Source organism: Filicampus tigris, chromosome 1 (genome assembly GCF_054856515.1).
Source record: "Filicampus tigris isolate MCC_2025a chromosome 1, RoL_Ftig_1.0, whole genome shotgun sequence".
NCBI lineage: Eukaryota > Metazoa > Chordata > Actinopteri > Syngnathiformes > Syngnathidae > Filicampus > Filicampus tigris.
Window position 1 is genome coordinate 14,971,276 of NC_141217.1, and position 25,130 is coordinate 14,996,405.

At 41.5% G+C, this 25,130-nt stretch overlaps 1 protein-coding gene across 3 annotated transcripts in view; it reads left to right on the forward strand.

Annotated features, from left to right (window-relative positions):
- Positions 1–5,228: 5,228 nt before the first annotated feature.
- LOC147152963 (voltage-dependent calcium channel subunit alpha-2/delta-3-like) overlaps positions 5,229–25,130 on the forward strand; it is a 117,034-nt gene continuing 97,132 nt past the window's right edge. For all 3 annotated transcript variants that reach the window (XM_086052215.1, XM_086052289.1, XM_086052373.1), the window contains exons 1-3: positions 5,229–5,780; positions 5,968–6,049; positions 22,404–22,520. In XM_086052215.1, coding sequence (XP_085908341.1) covers positions 5,662–5,780; positions 5,968–6,049; positions 22,404–22,520 — 318 coding nt within the window. In that variant the 5' untranslated portion in view covers positions 5,229–5,661. The remainder of the gene's footprint in view (positions 5,781–5,967; positions 6,050–22,403; positions 22,521–25,130) is intronic.

Here is a 25,130-nt window from a genome sequence, read left to right on the forward strand (position 1 = left end):
GGGTTTCCATATAGGGTTTCAAACTAGGGTTAGGGTTTCCAGCTAGGGTTTTCAGTTAGGGTTTCAAACTAGGGTTAGGGTTTCCAGCTAGGGTTTAAAATTAGGGTTAGGGTTTCAAACTAGGGTTAGGGTTTCCAGCTAGGGTTTCAAACTAGGGTTAGGGTTTCCATATAGGGTTTCAAACTAGGGTTAGGGTTTCCAGCTAGGGTTTTCAGTTAGGGTTTTAAACTAGGGTTAGGGTTTCCAGCTAGGGTTTTCAGTTAGGGTTTCAAACTAGGGTTAGGGTTTCCAGCTAGGGTTTTCAGTTAGGGTTTCAAACTAGGGTTAGGGTTTCCATATAGGGTTTTAAACTAGGGTTAGGGTTTCCAGCTAGGGTTTTCAGTTAGGGTTTCAAACTAGGGTTAGGGTTTCCAGCTAGGGTTTTCAGTTAGGGTTTCAAACTAGGGTTAGGGTTTCCAGCTAGGGTTTTCAGTTAGGGTTTCAAACTAGGGTTAGGGTTTCCATATAGGGTTTCAAACTAGGGTTAGGGTTTCCAGCTAGGGTTTTCAGTTAGGGTTTCAAACTAGGGTTAGGGTTTCCATATAGGGTTTCAAACTAGGGTTAGGGTTTCCAGCTAGGGTTTTCAGTTAGGGTTTCAAACTAGGGTTAGGGTTTCCAGCTAGGGTTTTCAGTTAGGGTTTCAAACTAGGGTTAGGGTTTCCATATAGGGTTTCAAACTAGGGTTAGGGTTTCCAGCTAGGGTTTTCAGTTAGGGTTTCAAACTAGGGTTAGGGTTTCCAGCTAGGGTTTAAAATTAGGGTTAGGGTTTCAAACTAGGGTTAGGGTTTCCAGCTAGGGTTTCAAACTAGGGTTAGGGTTTCCATATAGGGTTTCAAACTAGGGTTAGGGTTTCCAGCTAGGGTTTTCAGTTAGGGTTTCAAACTAGGGTTAGGGTTTCCATATAGGGTTTCAAACTAGGGTTAGGGTTTCCATATAGGGTTTCAAACTAGGGTTAGGGTTTCCAATTAGGGTTTTCAGTTAGGGTTTCAAACTAGGGTTAGGGTTTCCATATAGGGTTTCAAACTAGGGTTAGGGTTTCCAGCTAGGGTTTTCAGTTAGGGTTTCAAACTAGGGTTAGGGTTTCCATATAGGGTTTCAAACTAGGGTTAGGGTTTCCAGCTAGGGTTTTCAGTTAGGGTTTCAAACTAGGGTTAGGGTTTCCAGCTAGGGTTTTCAGTTAGGGTTTCAAACTAGGGTTAGGGTTTCCAGCTAGGGTTTTCAGTTAGGTTTTCAAACTAGGGTTAGGGTTTCCAGCTAGGGTTTTCAGTTAGGGTTTCAAACTAGGGTTAGGGTTTCCAGCTAGGGTTTTCAGTTAGGGTTTCAAACTAGGGTTAGGGTTTCCAGCTAGGGTTTTCAGTTAGGGTTTCAAACTAGGGTTAGGGTTTCCATATAGGGTTTCAAACTAGGGTTAGGGTTTCCAGCTAGGGTTTTCAGTTAGGGTTTCAAACTAGGGTTAGGGTTTCCAGCTAGGGTTTTCAGTTAGGGTTTCAAACTAGGGTTAGGGTTTCCATATAGGGTTTCAAACTAGGGTTAGGGTTTCCAGCTAGGGTTTTCAGTTAGGGTTTCAAACTAGGGTTAGGGTTTCCATATAGGGTTTCAAACTAGGGTTAGGGTTTCCAGCTAGGGTTTTCAGTTAGGGTTTCAAACTAGGGTTAGGGTTTCCAGCTAGGGTTTTCAGTTAGGGTTTCAAACTAGGGTTAGGGTTTCCAGCTAGGGTTTTCAGTTAGGGTTTCAAACTAGGGTTAGGGTTTCCAGCTAGGGTTTTCAGTTAGGGTTTCAAACTAGGGTTAGGGTTTCCAGCTAGGGTTTTCAGTTAGGGTTTCAAACTAGGGTTAGGGTTTCCAGCTAGGGTTTTCAGTTAGGGTTTCAAACTAGGGTTAGGGTTTCCATATAGGGTTTCAAACTAGGGTTAGGGTTTCCAGCTAGGGTTTTCAGTTAGGGTTTCAAACTAGGGTTAGGGTTTCCAGCTAGGGTTTTCAGTTAGGGTTTCAAACTAGGGTTAGGGTTTCCAGCTAGGGTTTTCAGTTAGGGTTTCAAACTAGGGTTAGGGTTTCCATATAGGGTTTCAAACTAGGGTTAGGGTTTCCAGCTAGGGTTTTCAGTTAGGGTTTCAAACTAGGGTTAGGGTTTCCAGCTAGGGTTTTCAGTTAGGGTTTCAAACTAGGGTTAGGGTTTCCATATAGGGTTTCAAACTAGGGTTAGGGTTTCCATATAGGGTTTCAAACTAGGGTTAGGGTTTCCAGCTAGGGTTTTCAGTTAGGGTTTCAAACTAGGGTTAGGGTTTCCATATAGGGTTTCAAACTAGGGTTAGGGTTTCCAGCTAGGGTTTTCAGCTAGGGTTTCAAACTAGGGTTAGGGTTTCCATATAGGGTTTCAAACTAGGGTTAGGGTTTCCAGCTAGGGTTTTCAGTTAGGGTTTCAAACTAGGGTTAGGGTTTCCAGCTAGGGTTTCAAACTAGGGTTAGGGTTTCCAGCTAGGGTTTTCAGTTAGGGTTTCAAACTAGGGTTAGGGTTTCCAGCTAGGGTTTCAAACTAGGGTTAGGGTTTCCAGCTAGGGTTTTCAGTTAGGGTTTCAAACTAGGGTTAGGGTTTCCAGCTAGGGTTTTCAGTTAGGGTTTCAAACTAGGGTTAGGGTTTCCAGCTAGGGTTTTCAGTTAGGGTTTCAAACTAGGGTTAGGGTTTCCATATAGGGTTTCAAACTAGGGTTAGGGTTTCCAGCTAGGGTTTTCAGTTAGGGTTTCAAACTAGGGTTAGGGTTTCCAGCTAGGGTTTTCAGTTAGGGTTAGGGTTTCCATATAGGGTTTCAAACTAGGGTTAGGGTTTCCAGCTAGGGTTTTCAGTTAGGGTTTCAAACTAGGGTTAGGGTTTCCAGCTAGGGTTTTCAGTTAGGGTTAGGGTTTCCATATAGGGTTTCAAACTAGGGTTAGGGTTTCCAGCTAGGGTGCACCGCATATCATGCAGGAGCCACAAATAGTCCAAATAATGGAGCCATAGTTCCCATCGACTGGAAGACCAAATCCGAGTTTTACTTTACGACTACTTTACTGGAGTTTTAATAGAATTTTAAGCAGCAAAACTCCCAAAACTGCAGCTCATGCCGGCATGCTCGCTGACGCAGGGGCATAAATCGATGATGTTACACCCAGTGTCCCAATTCTGCAATTGACTACGTGTGTCTTCAGCGAAGACTGTGGGATGCAAGTGTGGGTATTGGGATCGGTCTGATTTCTCGTCCTCCGTCCGTCCACAAAATGGGTGTCCGTCCTTGATGGAAAATATTTTTGTGGTATTTGTTGGGGGAATAAAAGGTGTTGCTTCATACTGGGAGCTGTTTCTAATACAGTGTGCCGTCAGATACGGAGGACACGACTTTTACAAGTTTTCCGAGATGCAAGCTGGCGTTTGGCTGATTTTTAATTTTTTTTTGCTTTGACTTGAGAGCAAAAGTTTAAAATACGAGCACTATATTTTGTTAGCGAACGCTAGTCAAACTTTTGTCAGAACCAGCAGCAGTTTGGCTGATGTTGGGTGATTTTTCAAAAAAGAGCCATCAAGCTGTTTCTAGGTATGAAATTTACTCAAAGTCAAAGTCAACATGCAACAAATATAATTACACTTTTATTTAAAACAACCACATAGCTTTGCTTTAGATAAGACAGTTTAGCTTGATGCAAAAAAACAAACATGTCATGTCATCTTCCAAACCGCTTATCCTATATAGGGTCGCGGGGAGTTGCTGGAGCCTATCCCAGCCGTCAATGGGCGAAGGCAGACTACACCCCGAACTGGTCGCCAGCCAGTCGCAGGGCACACATAGACACTGTCACTGAGCGGGAATCGATCCCACGCTGCCCGCACACAACTCAGGCGTGTGTACCACTACACTATCAGCGGACTAAAAAAACAAACAAACAAACAAAAACAGAATAGATGGGGTAATGAATCACATCGGCGTTGCAGTGTTTACCTTTAAGGCATCAGATATGTGAACACAAATGTTGGAGCAACACAAATAGACAAATAATATAACATTATTAATCATTTTATCTTTATTGCGGCTTACTGAGGAATTTCCATGTATATGTACTGACCTCAGCTGGCCAAGGCATGCATGTGGCAAAAACTGTTTAATTTTTGACATTGTAAGTTACTGTATGCTTTTATAAAGTACAACATTTTAGAGTGTTATTTTTCTTAGCTAAAAAAAGTTATTTCTCCTTGTAAGGCTAGAAAGGATTGATAGCAATTTCAATTCATTTCACTTGGGAAGGATGATTTCAAATTTGAATGTCTCACAGGAAAAATGCGAACACATTACAGACAAGAGAAAGTACAGGCACTTTGAGAGAAATTATATCAGAGAGGAGGGACAGGAGGCAGGAGCAAGGTGACCTTTTTTTTTTTTTAGCAGAATTCACATTTTTATAATTAACAGAATATAATTCATACATTTTAAGTGCAAAGAAATATATTTCTTACAAAACGTTTTCAATTACCATCATGGTCAAGGAACGAATTAAATTCGTATCTCAAGGCTCCACTGTTTTTGCCCTAGGTTACGACAATTCGAAACGAGAAAAGCATTATGATGTCAAGTTTATCGCATTGTGCAGGTGTACCCAACAGAGTGTAACACCTAATGTGTGCGAAAAGCTTGAATCCATCACCCCGATAGCTAGCTCCCCGTGCCTCTATAGGGCACCAATGTGCAGAGATATACACTAAGTTATTCTGTGCTGCTGATCCCTTCACAAAGCATTGCCAGAATATTTGCAGCTCCGAGAGAAATGCGAGCTGTCACATGGGATGTGTCGCCTGAAGGTCTCATCATCTTTCACCATGCAGCCATATGCTCACACGTTGCCAGTGCCACGTCGCTCGAAAGGGGCACTCGGATGCAAAAGAAATGTCATGTCATCACCCATCTACCAAGAAGATGGACAATGCGAAACACCCCCTTCGCACACACACCCTCCTTTTGTATGCGCCCACTCCACTTTTTTTCCCCCATCAGCACTTTGTTAGTAATCTGCTTCAATGAACTGGCCATATAGTGCATGACTTGATGTGACATGAAAGCTAAAGGACATCTATTAAAGCCCAGTAATAAAGCTAGTGTGTGTGTTTGAGTGTGTGTGCGTGCGTGTGTGTGTGTGGAGGGGGTGGAGGGATACCAGTGTGTGCTTGGGTCAGAAGTATGGCGTAATTCAACAACAGCATCCTCAGTAGCCAATCCTCAAATGCCGAGAGAGCGAGCGAGCGAGCGAAGGGGAGAGAGAGAGGGAGTTTTTTTCCGGCAGCACCTGAACCTCCACTCCGCTCACTTCTCCGTTACTGAGATCTATCTGTCAGTAACGCGAAGGTAGTGGACTTTTCTTACCGGAGAAGTCAAGCTCAATTTTCACATCCGAGTCGTGTGACAGCACTGGCGCCGCACTTTCGACAAGTCCCGCACGTCGCCACATATATTGTCCACCATGCATCTGTCAACCAGGCAGCTTGGCTGATTTTACGATTTTTATTTTATTTTTTTCCCCTTTCAATATTAATTCTCTGGAGGGGGATACGTATCCACAGTGGCTGCGTAAACCAAACACGCACTGTGCGTCGGAGACGAGCAAAATGCTGGTTGATCGGGGCAAGGTCCGTGCGTGGAGTGCGTGTTTTTTATTACTTTCCTCAACTCTGAGTTGCGGCGTAACTGAGGTTGGAGGCTCCCACCAAAGCATCCCTCCGTCAGTGTGAGTAAATGCTTTCCAAGCAACGTTTTTTTGTACCTGTAAAGGAAAGTTGACGCGTATCCATTCAGTTGATTTCTTTGTGACTTGTACTTGTCGTCGTTGAGATAAGTAATCATTTTTTTGTGAGTAATTCAAATGTTTTATTTTCAAAATGATGCCCTTTATAATCATATATTTTAACCTGCAGAGTGAAGCTGTGGGCTTCAGCATTTGGTGGGGAGATGAAGTCAATCTCTGCAAAGTACTCAGGCTCCCAGCTGCTGCAGAAGGTTAGTTGGTTTTAATTAATTGGATTGACCACCCCCCCCCATCATTAGTGTCGGTATACCTGTACAATCATTTACTTTGCTTGCCTCATTTGCAGCTACACGAGTGGGCTAAATGAGAAGCATGCACTCATCAGTTATAATCAGTGCAGTTCTACAGTTTCAAACTACAATGCACTGTTACAAAGATGGTTGGAGCATGTGCTAGCTTGCTTAAAAAAGTGAAAGTGAAAGTAATGTGGGATAACTACTTTGTAGAAAATGTTTTCATAGAGTCTGAAAATGAATTAAAAATGTGAAATCAATATACTTTGCTCAGGCATTCACACAAATGCATTCACTCAGCATACAACTTTCTCTATAAGGGCATCCAGTTGTCATGATGTAAACAGTATTGTGCTGTAATTTTCCTACTATGTGAATACGTACCGTACTATCTACTAAATTGGACAGTAAATGGGTGAATGAGTTGATAAAATTGACAAAAGGTTATGTTTTCAATGTACATTTAATGTACGTGTTGCTGCAGGACGTGTCGTATTTTGGAGCACGTTGTTCCGCGGGTTAGTAAATGTGCATGTTCTTTCACTGATGCAGTGAGATTAAAGTTATGCATGTACACCCTCAGAAAAGAAGTTGTGCTTTGACATGTAGGCTTGCCTTAAAAGTTCTTTATGTACCCGTGACACCTGACTTCCCCAGCGAGCTGACTTTTGCGCTTGCTCTACTACTACTATTTGATTTCTGACACAAGAATAGATTTCATCATTTGCACTATAGGCAACTTTTAAAGCAGACGTGAACTCTTGAACAAAACTATGAAAACATAAGGTGATTTCTTGACATCGGTTTTTCTCTGCATTGTGGCACTGGAAAGTGGCGAGATGACAATTTTACTAAAAGAAGGTCAGTGGATGAAAGAAGAATTAAAGCTGTCCAAAATATACAGGTGGATAAAATACCGGTTGAGGTCTTTAGTTCGGATCTGCTGTGGCGTATTGCTGCGGTCCATGTGTGTGAACATGACCACACACTGCATATTCACATGCACAATCACACATTTACACTGTATGCCCGAGGCGCGGATTTCATCATCAGCTGATAAGCCTGAGTCAGGGTGTTATCTTTTTGACAGGATAAAAACTCTTCCCCCTTCTCATCTTTTGCCGCCTCCAAAGAGGAGATAACCCTCCTCACAGAGTGACGACCTCCTTATAAAATGCAAATGAAGGCCACAGGGTTAACTGAGCGAAGAAGAGACTGCAGACCTTGTTGCTGGAAAATTTTATCTTAGAACACCAACTGGGGATGTTTCACCTTCTTGCATAGGCATGAGTATTGAGTGATGCTCACCTTTCCCACTGAATGCCGAGCCTTGTCTGACGTGCGCATTGTGTTTTGTGCACACTGGCTTTGACACCACATTAAGCGTGAAAAGATGAAGAGCAACAACAGATCCCCTGAAGACTTAAATGCACGAGGACAAAATAGTTGGTACCCTTGTGTTAAAGAAAGCAACAGCCACAACGGTGACCAGAATAACTTGAAAGATGAGACGGGAATTTGGCAAAATGCAAATTGGCAAGCCTCAAAGCTTCTGGGAGAATGTCCTTTTGACAGATGAGACAAAGCTGGAGATTTTTTGGGGGGGGAAAGTCAAATATGCTCTATGAATACAGACCCAAAATAAAGAAAAACAGTATTGTATGAGGCAAAAAAAAAGGACACTGTCTTCTTTGAAACATGGATGAGGTTCGGTTATGATCTGGGGCTGCTTTGCTACATGCGACAGAGGAATCTGTACCGTAGACCAGGGGTGGGGGACTTGAGTCACACGACTTGGACTTGAGTCGACTCAAGTCACTAATTTTACTTTTTACATGCGACGTGCTTGGCAAAACCTTATGAAATGCTAAACTTAACTTTGACTTGAACTCCATGACTGGACAAGTCATTCTTTTTACATTTGAAAATCTTTTTTGGAAGCTAAGATAGCTAGGTTAGCTAGACAGTTTAACTCACCAATAGCTGATCAAATATTTCATCTTGGTTCTGTATTCAATTGAGAAGCCATTAAAGCCTTAGATTAGATACCATGAGACATTAATCTTGAAACTATACTGTTAACAAAAGTAAACGTTTCAGCAACCCTTTGTGTACTTTCCTGGTCATGAGCGCGTCCGCCATATTTGATGTGGCAGGGCCCCTGTATACTAATGCACGTCAACTTCAAATAATGTCATAAAATGACTAACTACAAAGTGCACAAAGTTAATGCTTCTCATTCACACGTTTACGCATACTAATCGATTTGGGAATACATCTGAGTGAAAAAATATTTTATCATTCCGATATATGTTCTACGCAAGAATTTCTGACTTGATTAAACTTCCTTGAACCAAGTAATGACTTGACTCCACTTGCTTGAAATTTGGTGGTGACTCGACTTACTTGCTTGATTTTATTCCACAGTAACTTGGGCCTTGCTTGAGACTTGAAGGTTACGATTTGAGACTTACATGTGTCTTGCACATATCATCACGCTCTTAAAATAATGGTCTAACTCATATTTTTGGGAAAAAAAAAAAATTCTGCTTTAACGTCTCATAATGCTGGCCACCTCTGGTAAAATCGGCCACATTCTGAGTTAAAAAGATCATTCAATTCCACCCCCGGAAGTAAATTATTAATTATAATTATTATAAACATATTTGGTAGAGTTTTCCGTGTTTTCTGAAAAACTGGGAAAAACGACACAGGCCATTTTTTTAGGAAGGTGGCGATATGTGACCTCTGCCGTGTATTCCCGTATATTTAGAACCACAGCTTTAACATTTTACATTTACTGAATAATAATTATTATTAAATCTTTATTTCACCAGGTTGGTCCAACTGACATTGCAATATCTTTTTCAAGAGAGACCTGGCCAAGATGAGAATTAAATCATATTTAGTTCAGTTCCATTTCTCATTAAACAAAAATAACATTTTCCAATGCAAGCCAGTTGTGAATGTGGGAAATTTGTAAGGTTCCTGTGAGCTCAGATCGGTGTTACACATTTTGACGCAGCTGAAAGAGCATTGAATCCTGAAACCGCCATCTCCCCTTTCACTCTCTGTCCTTATTTGTCCTCCCTCTCCAGTTCCTGAATCCATCTCACAGCTCTCATTTCCCGGTTATATCAATAAAGGAATATGTGTGTGTTCCTGTACAAAAAAAACCCTGATCAATAAGTCTTTTTTGGGGGGGCACTGCATACAGTGCGTCACAGTCAAACTGCAGTTTACAGACTTCTAAAACATTAAACATCACCCATTGATTGTTACAATGAGCTCTGTGTATTTTCCCCTCCTCGCTGCTATTCTGCTGAATTCTTTAATTTCATGTATCATTGAACAAAGTTGTCTCTTGTCTCGACTGTATGTGTGTGTACGTGTGTGTGTGTGTGCGTGTGCATGATGGTGCCTGTACTGGTTTTCATCTCACTGACATTACAATTTCCTCCAATCACAATTGAGGGACATTTTTCCACAGCGCAATAATTTCAAGCCCCCTAGTGATGAAAGGTACATTTCAAATTACCACACTAGAAAGCCAAAGCTCTTTAATGGATGAAGGATTTTCTTGGCTGAACACATTAAATGTGGACAAAAGTATTGGTACACACACACACCATCGTACTGACTGTGGTTTGGCCTATAGAGCCCCCGAATTGCTCTTGAATGCTCTTCGAACAACGAGGGAGTCAATAAAATTCCACTCGCGGTTGCGCGGTTGGTAGTCGGAAACGCTAACGGACGCCCGTTTAAAATCATAAGGCCTGTAGGCGAACGGCCTATAGGCGATTACTATTTTTTTCCGGCCGGACAAAAGGCAGATAGACGGACGGCGGAAGGGTATCATGGCTGTAGGCAGTAGGTGATAAACGGACCACACATTTTTAGTAATATATATATATATATATATATATATATATATATATATTAGGGGTGTAACGGTACACGTGGCTGTATTAATACGTTTTGGTATGGCATTTTCGGTTCGGTCCACTTCCGATCGGTTCGGTCCACCACGCACGGGCGCTACTCACTGTTGCACGCGGGAGAGGAGGGTAGCGGCACAAAAGAGAGAGCCGGAAAAGAGCCAGTGCTCGAAGGTCCCCCCGTACACTGCGGTCTCCTGTTTGGGAACATTCTGGCTTTCCTGTTAAAAATCGTCGATGGGGAAAGGTACGTGTATAAGTCCCAAAGTTGTGTGCCAACAGTGCTACATGAGATTGGCAGCTATGTTGCAGATAGCACGTCTAACATGCATGGCATCATCCGACTGTGAATGTTTCTTAGGCCAGGGAGCAAAAACGTCAACCTTAAATAGCGAGATTTATCATATTGTAGCATCTTTCAGGAACACGCCGTCAGACTTCCAGTGAGAGGTGTTTCTAAAGTTGTTTATACATACACCATATTCCTTTAAAGAACTAACACTTCAGATGTTGATGTGTGAAAAATGCTGACTTATTGCTCCGTGTGTGAAAACAGCCTCATATTATGCCGGTGAGCAGCAAAATGTATGAAAGATCTCTCAGTGTGATGCAGTGCATTTTTACGCCACCATGCTAATGAAGCATTTTGCTTTTATACCTTTTGCTCTTTGCCTTCTTTAGAGTGAGATGACTTAGTGTGAGTGTGGGATGTGTGATGATGCCAATCTGCTGCCGATGATGGGTGACGTTTGAGGTGTTCCACTCTTGCTCAGTGTCAGTACAGGGGAGACCGCCACAGATTAGATTTAGTTTTGGGGAAATTGACTAGCTGTCAGGTTCCGTTCAGCGTGACTGATGATGAGGTGAGGTGAGGGTGTGTGATGACTGCCCCGCTCTCACTCAAGCACCCCCAACCCTCTCCTTGCTTCTCACTTGTTCTCATCTACCAAAAAATGATCTTGCAAAATATGTAACAGCTTGTAGGGTGCGTATTTGTGTGTGTGACTGTGTGTCAATGAGACTCAAAGAACAAGGAGCAATGTCACGGGTAGTTCATTACAAAGTCAGCAGGAAGGAGTGCAGCCTGTGCCATGATGCTTTCATGTTCAAGCAAGCCAGCTTTGCAGCCACCCACTTCTAATGTAATTAGTGCTTTGTTTGTGAGAAAAGCCATCGCGAATGAAACACCACCTCTGCTGCAGAGTGCTCAAGTGCAGGGGAGCAAGGCCTTTGGCCACCAGATTAAAGTATTTAGATCACATGCGCTGACGCTGTATTTGTGGGCTTAGAAAAATCAAATGTCTTTTGATGCCTTTTTCTGCTGTGTGCCTCTTTGATTTATTGCCAGCCTCTGACAAAGTTGATGTGAAGTGTTTGATTTAGTGGCTAATTTGTGTGTGCGAGAAGGTGTTTTATTTTTCTTCTCAGCCAATTTTGAATGTTTTTACAAAACATGGGTTAGAGTTACTTTTGAATGCAGTCTATAGTCTTACGCGAAGACAAGAGATGGATATACTCTGTTGTCAGGTTTTCGTAGAGGAGGACCCAAACGCACGAGACAAAATGGTGTGCAATATAAAGTATTTAATTCAAAACAACAGGTAAACAAGGTGCTGGGATAATACCAAAATGGCAAATGTTGAAGTCCAAAAAAAACAACAAGGAACAAAAACAAACTAAACAAAGACTAGAACTATGACTATGACTATGACTGGACTTGACTTTGACAAGACAAGACAAACAAAGACTGAAAGAAATCGGAGAACTAAATACAGACAAGTTGACGATACCACGTGGAACACCTGGACAAGAGCCAGAGGGTAGGAGAGAGCCGATTGGTTAGCATACAGGTGGACACAATAATCATGACGAGACAGACACAGAGCAAAACGCAAAACGTGAAACTAACAAAACCAAAAACCAAAACAGACCAAACATAACAGGTTCACTTGGCCAGCAGATAAAGCGCATTTCATCGTGCAGCAGCGCAGGTCATCAGGCGCATTCATACAATCACACACGCACACACGCAAACACACACGAGTACCTTTGATCTATCACATTGAGTTTCCGTGATTATGACTAATAGCTCACTCTGACTGCTCCAAGAACCACAGTATATATTAGCCAGCTTTGGAAATGGGACGGACTAGAAGTACCAAATATGTGCAGCTTTGTGTGAAGGACTGTCAGCGACTTGCTGCTTCTCACATCCATCATATTTAAAATTTTTTAGGGAGTTTCCGACAGGCATAAAGTCTTCGTAAACATGCTCAGAAGTTGGGCTGAGAAACGTCAGCTTTGCCAAGCGTAAGCAAGTATGTATGGTGGCTTTAAAGGGTCATTGAAAGCGATTTTAGAAAAGTGCCCCATATATAGTAAATTGACATTCATACTAGAATTAGGAACAATATTGCAGCCACCACACTAACATGGTCAGTTGAGCCTATTGGGAGTGACGACATGTAATCGTTTTTACGTTTTGAAGTCTACAATGTAGAGAGAACATAAATTAGCTAACCTGTCTCACTTGGCCTATTGGGTAAAAATTCTGTTCTATTTTCGTGAACAGCGTAAAGCCGGCGCGCGGTGTGACCTATCTTTGCACGGAGGCGGGTTAGACCCGCCATTGGTAATTTCGCAAACTAGTGTCCAATGGAGCGCAGGATGCGCCACTGTGGGAGTGGTCACACCCAACTTCAATCATGGACAATCAAAGCGGCAAGTCCTAAGTTTAGACTGACTTTCTGCCACCAAGTTGTTACTCCGCTGGGCCTATCTCCTCGGACATACTTTTGCTGCACCGGAACATTCAGTTTGGCGGAGACCGGTCTGCTAAATTGGCATTGGCAGCGAGCTTTTCACTAATATGAAAATCAGGATATTTGCGCTAGATTGCAGGTGCGCTGTCTATAAAAACAGAGCCCCAATTCTTGTTCAAAATGAGCATTAGAGGAGAAATCAACCCAAACATATTTTTTTCAGGAATATGTCCACTAGTTGAAACCCCTTTTTAGCCATCTCAGGGGGCGGCCATTTTGTCACTTTTGTCGACTGAAAATGACATCACGGCTCAGCATCAGAAAACAGGTCAGCCGTCATATTCAGTCGACAGAAGTGACAAAATGGCCGCCCCCAGAGATGGCTAAAAACTGGTGGATTTTGCTGCTTAACTCATATTCCACAAATTCAATATTTATCAGAATGCCTTGTTTCAACTACTGGGCTTGCATAGAACATATTCTTGGAAAAAAATGTCTGGGTTGACTTCATCATTAAGCATTAAAAGCATTCAAGAAAAAAGAATACAATGTGTTCGAAACATCCAAAAGTCTCAAGGGAAAACGTAAAACTCTGATTGTGAGTGTTCAGCATGGCCAATTATTTGACCACCTTTCAAAATCCCTCCACTTCCCCTGCCATCACTTTGTTTTAATAATGGATAGTTTGCAGCTACGGCACTAAAGAATACATGGAAGGGGATCTTGGGACAAGACTGCACAGGTGCAGAGGCTTCAGTATACTGTGGTTGTGCTGGGCCAGCACAATATCCTCCACTGGCGTCACTCTCGCGGTGGGGTGGGGGGTTGGGGTGGTCACAATATGTGTGCCAAGTCAACCGCCACATCGTCACCCACATCAACAGAAATGCTCTTATTTTAACTGTACGTCAAAGAGCACTGCACTGCGCTTCTTTCGGACATCGCTCCTCAGCAGAGAGCGCTTCCAGATGAGTGGAGCGACTGCCCCTCCTGCTGACGACCTTCACCTGCACTTGCTCGCGTCTCACATCAACAACACATTTTGGACTGGTGGCGCAGGAGGATGCGATGGGAGTGCACGTCATCAGAACAGACGCACAGTCCGTGCTGTGTCTCGCAACAATAAAACGGAACGATTCATGAAACGTTCACATTCTGCATTGCTTTTATTGGTTAGAGGCCTAATCCGGAGAGCTGTGCACAGTGGATATAAAAAGTGGACACACCCCTGTTGACATGCCAGGTTTTCGTGATGTGAAAAAATATATAATTTCAAAACCTTTTCCACCATAATGTGACGCATAATCCTACAACTCAATTGAATTAAAAAATAACAACAATCGAGAGGATGGAGTTAAACAAAAACTACTGATCACTTATTCTATATGTAGCCGGTTTATTTGTGTGTTTTTTTTTTGTTATTGTTTCTCAATATCCACTTGGGTCCATGTAAAACAGAAAAAACAAATCCTGATTCTTAACTTTAATGACAAAGGCATAATACAAGCTCTGTCTTGTTTAACATCAGAATGTTACAGTCTTTGGTCTCATTGTATGCAAAGTTGCTGTATTTTAATATATGTAATTACTCCAGTGGGGAAATTAAGGTGCTTGCTTGTAATACTGCTGCAATGTAAAATGGCTGTGAAGGACCAGACATTTTCTTCTCTCACTGAGAGTAATAAACTGGTAGACTGTAATATTGACTGGAAGAACAGCTGATGAGAGAATTATTGAACTTTTAATGACAGAAAGGTGAAGCGCTGACTGCCGATTGCTCCAATTGAGAGAAAGGGGGGGGGGAAACTTCTACCAAACAAGCGTGTATTCTTACAGAAACATCATTTTTCTTCTGATATCATGGCTGATGAGTATTACCAGGGACAGTCCACGCACTAGTTTTGTTCTTCTTCGTAGAATAAAGAGTAAGAATTAATAACAGTATTATTTTCTAACAAGAATGCTGGCAACATGTTTTCTTAGTTCTCCGTTTTTTTTTAACAGCAGCTTCCATCTTGCATGTAATTCATTACAACAAAATAGATGCTGATAATGGCACATATGTTGAAGAAGCATGAATGAATCAATAGAAAACATTTCGGAACAATTCTACATTCTTAGTATGACTCGCGTGATTATTTAGATATATTCATGCAAAATATTTATAAAGCGAAGCCTGTGTTCATGTTTTCACTTTCTCATGTTGTTTACACTAAATTAACACGGAAAAATAGAAGTATTAACTGAATTATAAATTTATAGATTACGATTGTAATCTTGCTTTGGAAAATGCATCTTGCTGCTTGGGCAGTCTACTTTTAAAACAGAACATTGAGAAAGACATGTTTGTTTTTATTTACAGCCGTTTCCTTGTGGGAAATGTTGTTTTTTTTTCTCTTTTTCTCGCATACATAAAGTTGCCAAAGCCATCAGGGCTACACATGTGTTGATGAGGTGCCATTACGATCGCATTGCATGTGAGGATATGGCAGCCATTAGCGAGAGCGGGGTTTTGGCTTCAACTCTTACGGGCAATGGTGCATACCTAACAGACGCCGTGCACACTGGGAAATGTTCTGAGTTCCTTCGAGCAGCAATGTTACAAGACCTTCAACGCCAGCATACGCGCATGGTGCATACCCATGTTAGTGTACAGCTGTTATTCTACGCTTCCACTCAATAAGCCTCAGGCGGCATTTAAATCGGCAGAAACACTCACACACACGCCCCCCCCCCCCCCCCCCCCCAGACAGGAGGTCTGTTTGACTTTGCAGCATAATGGATGTTGGTGCAAATTATTGAAATTATAAGAAAGAATGATATTCATGATATTCGTCTATGTTGGGACACTCATTTAAAAAAATTCTCACAACAAGGTATGAAACGTAAATATGAATATGCAACACTTAATTTCTTTAAATCTCTGCATGCGCTTACATTTTTAAGTAATCGCTTGTCAAACCTAGGAAATCACAATTTCCCACCATGTAGTCCATGTGGGTTACAAGTAGCCCAGAGGTACCATGTCATGTTATGCGCCTTGATATCGTTTTTTGGGAGAAATATCAAGAAATTTCATCCAAGCCAGAATGTGCTCTAATCAGTTTCTGCTCATGTGGATGAATCAAAATGAAGTTAAATAAAACAGAACGATTGAATCAAAACTTATTCCAAGGGCACTTTTCAAGTAGAGCAGATCTAAAACCACTTTTGACCCAACAATTGAATTGACATATTGACATGGGTTTAAATCTGGAGCCAGGTCTGGAGATGGAGCACGAAGGCTCCGATGGTGGGGGAAGATAGCGATCCGACCTGGCAGACCCAAACATATTGTACGGGAACACCTCACCAGCACAGTCTCCTGTCAGAAGGAGTTTCAGCTCCCACCTCTGGCACAACTTCACTCATGTCCTGGGAAGTTGGGGGATGTTGAGTTGGAGTGGACCATGTTCCACACCTCCATTGTCAAGGCGCCCGACCAGAGCTGTGGCCGCAAGGTGCCTGTTGTGGAGGCAGTCCCGTTTCCCGTCGGAATACACCAGCCGGGGATGCCGTCAAGCCGAAGAAGGAGTCGTATCAGGCCTTTTTGGCCTATGGGATTCTGGAGGCAGCAGATGGGTACGGACTGGCCAAGCGGAACGTAGCTTTGGCTGTTGCCAAGGCAAAAACTTGGGCGTTGCAGGAGTTCAATTAGGCCGCTGAAAATGACTTCCAGACGGCTTCGAAGAAATTCTGGTCCACCATCCGGCGTCTCTGGAGGGGGAAGCGGTGCACCATTAACTACATGTGAATTGGAGATGGAGTGCTGCTAACCTCCCTATTGAGATGTTCCAGGAACGTTCCACTTGGAGGAGGCCTCGGTCACAACCTGTAGGCCTGGGAGCGCTTTGGGATTACCCTTGAGGAGCTGGACTAAGTGGCCGGGGAGAGGGAAGTCGGGGCTTACCTGCTAAAGTTGCTTCCCCCACGACCCGGTGGAAGAAAATAGATGGATGGATGCAAATACATTATTGCAGTTCTCCATCTTATTACGTAAATATACTAAGCATGTTAGTATTCAATGAATTATGTTGCATCAAGTAAACAAAACAGGCACAACATTCAGGGTGAAAGTAAAAGGGTTCACCTGGCAACACTGCTGCCTGATGCCAAAAAAGACTCTTTGTGTATCACTGAATGCTCTGTCAAAGCATTATGTACACATTTTCAAATGACTCCATTCATTTGTGCATTCTGTCAAAAATCAATGCAAACCAATCCTACTCATAGATTCTAAAATGGTGCAATAGCCACGCAAGAAAAAAGCTGATGATAATCATTGAGCTTTATCTGGGCGTTTAGCATTTCCAGTATGTGTGTAAGTTACATGTGTTCCCCGTGTGGGGGATTTCGACAATCCTCCATCTCTGTGCCAGCAGATACAAACTCGGACCAACCTGCTTTTGAGGCAGCCAGGACAAGCGTGAAATTAATTGTTCCACTTCGTCTGCGGTCAGCGCTCCTCTTTTGAGGGAACAATTTCTCGCCTGCTGCACGAGGGAGGCTATGAAAGGAGGAGGGCAGAGCAATGATTTGCATTTTTGGAGACTCCCTGTGATTCGGGAGTGGTTTGGGTTTGGGACCACGCTCCTGCCACCCACTTGGTAGGAATGCAAAATCAGTCGATGTTTAGTTGTCATTCGCATGTGGTCACCCTCTCAGACACATGAATGTTCACGGTAAAATGTCAGAAAACCAAAGTAACCTGAACCAGGTGATGCCATTGGCTCTCTATTAGGAGAAAAAAAGAAAACTAAACAGAAAACAAAGTTCACTTTGATTTCACAGATATTTTAGTGTCAATAATGCAAGGAATTTCTTTCCGTGTGCACACAGCCACACTAGGCTGTTGCGTGTTTGTGTTCATCGTCAGAATCCTCCACTTGTCGCTTGATTGTGAGCAGGAGAAGAGCTGAAGAAACCAGACAGCTGAATAAAGCACAGAAAAACACCCAGCTCAAAGGAGATAAAATATCACTATGAGCACTTGTAACCGGTTGTTTCCTGAAGAAATTCCCATTAAGGAGTACATATAACTGCCCACTTGTTCATAACGGAGCACAGAGGAAATCTAATGATGATCAAGTGGTTAGCACGACATGCCTCCGCTCACAATTTCGATCGAGATTTGTAAGGGAATCAAACAGTTGTCAGATTGTGTGAAAATGGGCTTGAGTGAAGTGAGTACCAGTGGTGCATTAAATGAGCTGGGATTTGGGAGACCGGTGTGCAGTCGTTGTGCGAAATGAAGTTGTTGCCCCTCCATTAATCACTTTATCATCAAATCCCGAGAGGCTAATGCGCATTTTCACAGATCCATTTGATGTAACTGGCTTGTCTATGTGCTAACATGCCACACTGAATGGAACCAATGGGAGGGAAAAGCTCACAACTTCCAAATATGTCCTTTGTTTTTGTAAAATGGAGCCTGTGAGGTGGAACACAATCCTGAGTTCCAATTTGTTCAGATTTTGACTCTGTTGTTCTAGGAAGTCACCATCTTTATTCATGGTCATCTTCACGTGTAAATCGAAGCTGGGAATATTGAAACACGAAAACAACCCTCGAAGAGATGAAACAATCTAAACCTTTCATGTCATTATTGGTGTGACCAAAACTTCGCAGTATTACGGGAAAATGAATGACACGCGATACTCACTAAATGGAAGTCTTGAGATTTATCTAATTGAGTTTTTCAGATCTACAGCAGTGCCCTTCAGTCATTTGGCAGTGATGGAAAATAAATCAAATGTTGTTTTTTGGATTCCTAATGACAATATGCTACAGCTGTCCAGTCAACTAAGCGGTTAGGTTTAGTTAGGTTAACTGGACAAAAAAAAGGAGCACAGTTTTGTACACCTAAAATGAATATATCCGTAGTGCACATTTGAATGGTTGTTATTTCCAAGAAAATAGCCGTAAAAGATGTTGCTTGGTGTTTTTTTTCCTCATGTATTATCATTACATTCCAGAAATACATTTTAGCGGTGTCCTGCTGAGTCATTAGCCTTTAAAAAAAAGTCTTTTGTATTTAAAAAAAAAAAAAAGGCTTGATTTCGGTCCAACCAGTGTCCGAAAACTGGAGCGTGACTGCGAATGGCAAAACATTTGCTTTCATCTGCTGACTTGCAAGGGAGGCAGAATATCATCTTGTGCCACACGTCACAGCAGGACTGGTGAACACGAACAGCTGCTCCATTTTAACTCAAATTACTGCAGCGAAAGCATACATGTGTGTACTTAATGACTAATAATATTGAATTTATTTTACAAGACTCAATCCTAAATTAAAAAAACTATTGCTGCGTACATTATTTCACAGTGTAGATGTCTGGAACACAAGCAGCTCTCAATCTTTTTAGAAAAGTTAATGAAAATGAGCAATTTCTTCAAGCATGTCATTAGATCATTTTAGCCTGGATTAACTGGGAATTATGGCAGCGCAGGCTTGGCTTTCTGGAAAATATGGAATACTTTATTTTGATGTCACACACACCAAAGTCCTTACATGACACGAACAGAAAAGAGAAACAAACTGCTTTGTTGTCCGCAGGACCTTATTAAGGCAGAAAGAGCCAATGTCCTAAAACCTGGTTTGACAGCCTCGCTCCCCCACCGACAACCCCACCCACACTTCGTAGTGAAGTGTTGCAGTTGTCACCCACTAAGGGGGATTATTGCCGTGATTTCACATGGATGAAGCTGCCGCGATTTGCCTGCTGAGTCATCAGTCACGATGTGCCTGAAAGTCTATGCACATAAGTACAGTTCTATATCGCTGTTTGTGAAGGAAAAAGATTTTCACCAGGCCATATTGAAGAACTTTCTTTTTACGCTTTCTGATATGTTCACTGCTTCCTTTTTTAATCTTACTATAAAGCAGTCGGAGTTATCGTCAGCCAAACATCATTTGACAGGTACCGATGTCAGTGCATTTCAAAGAGAGTTTTTTTTTTTTTATGTCTTCAGAACGGGAATGCCTTGCCGTAATCCGGAGAAAAAGACAGAAATCCCTAGAAGTGAACATTTACAAGTAAAAACAAGAGTTTTATTCGCCTTCTTTCATACTGCAAATTGGACTCCTTAAAAAAGTGCCATGAGGAATCCAACTCACTTTCCTCTTATCTCTGTAATTGCTCCAAAAATCTTATCTACTTAGGAGCTGTTAATTCTTTTAATAGGCAGTTCTCTTTTGCAGGGCCACATACTGCCTGAACAGCTATTGGTTGTGGTGAAACTGTGTGTGTCCACCCTGATGGTACATTTAAATGCCTGAACTGTCTCTCGCCATAGTGCACTGACATTACATTTTTATTGATAACATTTTTGGTGTCCAAAAACGTTTGTATTATACGAGTTAGGCTTGTGTGTTCTTGCTGGGTGCATTCACGGTGGACTATGTCCCAATTTGTTGCATTCAATCGTGTAATGACAAAAAAGTATTTTCTTGGAATCTCATTTCAATTTAGAGGCTCGACTGTAGTCGTAAATCCGACAAAATTAGGGTTAGCTTTATTGTTAGTTTATTGTCTTCACATATGAATTTTCTTCCATTTCTTTCATTTCTAATGTATTTCGAAAAAAAAAAAAAAGTGGACGACTTACTTCTCAAAGTACAGTGGAGGCTCAAGTTACAAATGTACCTTTTTACGAACAATTCAGGTTATGCACAACATTTTCATATATAAGTGAACTCTATTTACGGACTATTTTTGATATACGAACAATCTATGACGATCGATGTTGTGCTTCTTCTCTTGCTGCCTAACCATCATTGGCAACGTGCATAACATTGCTGTAAAGTGAAATCTCATTGCATCCCCCCGCGGTGTAAGGCGGAAAAGCATTTTTTAAATTGTATTTATTTAACTTTTATTTAGCCGGGCAAAAGAGATTAAGAACAAAATTCTTATTCACAACTGTGGCCAGTTACATTTAAAGGCGAAGGTTTCACCACCTCATCCAATCGCAAATCTAATAGTGGTTGTGTTTGTGAATCATGAGGTGAAGAAGATCTGAAAATCAGCTATCTTTAAGTCGACCAGGAGTATTTTTTTTTTTCCATTGGATAGGTTTTCCCAGTGTATGACACTTTGGCTACTATAATTTTTGAATGTTTACAGTAGTCTTCTTGCATTCAACTTGATACAAAGCAAATTCAGACATAAAACAAATATTTTTTTCTGTAAAAAGAACATTTGACCTGGTTGTGCAAAATACAGTACCTTCCACACAATTGTAGAAAGACACTAGAGAGAGAGGGCCGCTTCCAGAGATCAGGGGAGCCTCCCTAGTGTCACATCCAAGAAAGGTGAGTGTCAAAGCGGCCTCGCCAGGGCCAACCCAACGCCCGATTCTCAACACTGAACATTTTGTGATGCGTCCCTCTCTTCTGTCGTTCTCACTATGACATGAGCCCAATCGCATCCGAGAATGAGGCGCTTCAACGGCCGACCACAGTTCAGTCAGTCTGTTTCGTTTTTTTTCCCCAAGAGGAATCGATAAACGGAATCGTCAAGATAGCAAAGAAATGATTACTAGGAATCCACTGGGTGTTCGATTACCAAACATAACGGCCATGAATTCGACATGCCGGAAAACTTAACATTTGGTCATAAAGCACTACTGTACATTCTATATGTGGATATGATTAGGGTTTAACCTTTACAAATCCTCTATTAAACTCAAGCAAGCCAAAATACATATTTTCTACCAAGCATAGTATATTCAAATGAAATTCATATGAGAACAAACTGTTCACTCTCAGCCAATTACTTAAATCTCAAAAACCGCTGGACCGTTTCCTATCCTCCCACGAACTTGTCCCTCTCGTCACCCTGATCTTTTGTCTGGCCCTGTGCAGGAACAGCTAAGAGCATGTGCCGAGAAGAGGGGAGGGCACACCATATGATATGAACGTAATCTCCCATATAATCCCCTCAAGAGTGAAAAATCTCTACCAGGAGCTTTGCACATATTTTAGAAAATCGTACGGTATATACTCCCTTGCTTAGCTTATCTGTGTGTTTGTGCGTGTATGTACATTTGATCAGGTATTCCTCATATTATGGGCACACAGATCAGTCTTACTTATCAACTAAACGTGTGTGGGGCAAGAATGGTTGTTGGAATTAACCAGACTTAATGTCACTGTCCTAAGTTAAGGTGCTGCTTATGGCAAGCGTGCGTGAATGGATATACATTGGGATGATAGGATTCTCTGTGGGGCAGTAAGCGAGGAAAGCGGTGAGCCACTGCCACTTCCTGTGTGGTTGGTAAAATGTGAAGGCGGCTGATAAATGTCATGGCTGAGCTGCTCGGTTTTCTATAGTTCTTATAGGCTACAACACTACAGAAAGAAGCACTTTTCTAGTTTTGGTTATAGTTTCGGGCGTATCCGTAAAAACTTTCAAATGATTAATCATTCCTTAAAAAGCTATTCAATTTCTGCGTGATATATCAACTTGTCAAGCTCATTTGTCTGATATGAATAAAATATGATCAGTGACGACACTGCAAATCTTCTCATAATGGTGTTAATGGTATTGGTGCACCATTTCCCCCCTGCAGAAATACAAGGAGTTCGACAGGGCTGTGCGTGTGGAGGAGATTGATGGGCTGCGTCTAGTGAAGAGACTGGCTGAGAACATGGAGGAGATGTTTCACAAGAAAGCCCAGGCAATGAAGGTACTGCACATACTGTATCAAAGCTTATAATGAATTCAACTGGGAAGAATATGGCTATATTATAAAACATAAAATATTTATTTAATTTACTTGATCCACCTTAAAGTGAAAGTCAACCCAAACATGTTTTTTCCAAGAATATTATTCCCAGCAGGTCCACTAGTTGAAACACGGCATTCTGATTAACATTGTGTTTGTGGCATATAAATTAAGCAGCAAAATCCACCCCTTTTTATCCTTCTCTGGGGGCGGCCATTTTGTCACTTCTGTCAACTGAAATGACATCACAACTGCTCAGGGCTCAGGTAACGACCAATCACAGCTCAGCTTCAGAAAACAGGTCAGCTGTGGATTAACTCTCATTCCACAAACATAATATTTATCAGAATGCCTAGTTTCAGTTGCGGGTTTGGATAGAACATATTCTTGAAAAAAATATGTTTGGGTTGACTTCCACTTTAACTATGTACTAGGGGTGGAACACTTTTTAAAAACATCTAAAGCGCTCGGTTCAACTGTATTCGAAATGTACTTTTTTGTATTGATCAGTCAAAAAATGCGTTGTATTATCACTTCGAGATATGTTGTGCTGATTAAGATTTTGACTTGACTTTTGACTTGCTGGAATAAAATTTGATCCAACTGAAATTTTGTGGTGACGCGACTTGACTTGCACAGATCGCTGGCTTTGGGCCAAAACCTCATAAGTCACATTTTGGTGAATTTCTTTTTTTTTTTTTTTTTTTTTCAAAAAATCTACACTATCGTGTCCACAGCATGGATGTTACTTTTACTCATTATTGACTAATGTAAGTGCTGAAAATGGTTTGCTCTCTTTCGATAAGTAATGCTAATGGTTGAACAAACTTGCCATTTTTGGGGTCTCCCGAAAAGTGACTCTCTCGGAGGTACAGGGTGTAGGCCCGACTCCAGCGACATGTGACTTACTCCCACCTCTGGTGAGTACACAGGTTTATTATACATTTTGCCATCCAATTGAAATGTTGCAAGCATAGAAATATACTTTGGTTATGTGAAGGAAGAAGATTCATAAATATGATTAAAATATTCACTTAATATGCCAGATAGCTTTTTCTTCTGTTGCCATTTGTTCTTGTTCGGTGTTCTTGGTTGGACTGAATGAAGGCTTGTTGGCCAGCAGCAACAAATAAACACAGCCTAAAAGTAATTGCACACTTGATTCCACCCCCCCCCTTACATTCCTCAACCATGGGTCATCCGTCTATGCAGAATAGATTGTCAATATTGTATTTGTAAATATATGTTTTTGAGAGCACATCTTCACAACTGTGGATGTGCATGTGTGTTAGTTTACTGAGGTTCTGGATGTATCCTCCTGTAGCTCCAGGTGATAGATCCTATCATGACAAAATGGTACTAGTAGCACAAATTAGATTTCTCTGGGGGAGTCTGGTCAAAGGATGCAGGCAGAAGAATGCGGAATGCTGCAATATGCTTCACTTCCCAGCACAGAAAGCAGACACAGGTTTTCCATGTTAATTCAGAAGAAAACATCTCATATGATAGTTGCTATAAAAAAACATTTCTCATAATGTATATCGTCGCTGTCCTGTAAAAAACACTTATGTCCAATTTTGGAAATTTCAGAAAACAGGTCAGCCGTGATTGGTCGTTACCTGAGCCCTGAGGGTGTGTGATGTCATTTTCAGTTGACAGAAGTGACAAAATGGCCGCCCCCAAAGATGGCTAAAAACGAGTGGATTAACTCTTCCACAAACGCAATATTTATCAGAATGCCTTTTTTCAACTAGTGAGCTGGGATAGAACGTATTCTTGAAAAAATTATGTTTGGGTTGACTTCCCTTTAAGCAACATCCAGCACGTTTTGTCTAGAATCAGCCAGCCCGTTGTACAAGGAAATCTCAAAACTATCAATACTTCCTGGGGCAAAATCTTCTGCCCGGTTTCAGAAAGCTGACTGATTGCTATTCCCTGAATTGTTCCATAATTATTTTTTTTAAACAATTTTGGAACTGCTTAATTAAACCCTGATTATAATGTTCACTTTCTTTTCCTGACACGTTATTTTTTATTTTTATTTTTTTATTGACTTGTATTTTGTGTGTATTGCCACTGGGAGCTAAATGTGCCTTGTGACAAGAGTAATTTTCTTTGAGCTCAATGATAAAATGCATTGAATTCAGTAACATACTGTGACTCTCTTTGTGTGTCATCTCCTGGAGAGTGCGTTAAACCCCTGAAGATATAAGGACTCTGTGGGCTAATGGCTCCTCTCAAGCTCTCTTCCTAAATTCAGAATGCTTGATAATTGTTCATCTCAGCGGACTGTGAGTGTGAATTAAATTTTCTGAGAGCTGATGACAGGAGATACAGTCAGGCTGTAATAAATTAGCACCAATGTAAAAAGATTCACATGGGGTATTGACACTGAGAGCAACAATCTTGGCTGAAGATTGACTAGGTCATATGCAACCATAAAATAACAACAAGAAAACACGTGTTATTTAGTTAGTATGCAAGTATTACTTTCATAACTGAAAAGTGTTTTTTTGGGAGGGGGTAAATGATATATTTTATTGAGTGCTGATAAAAGGCAGTTGCTCAATG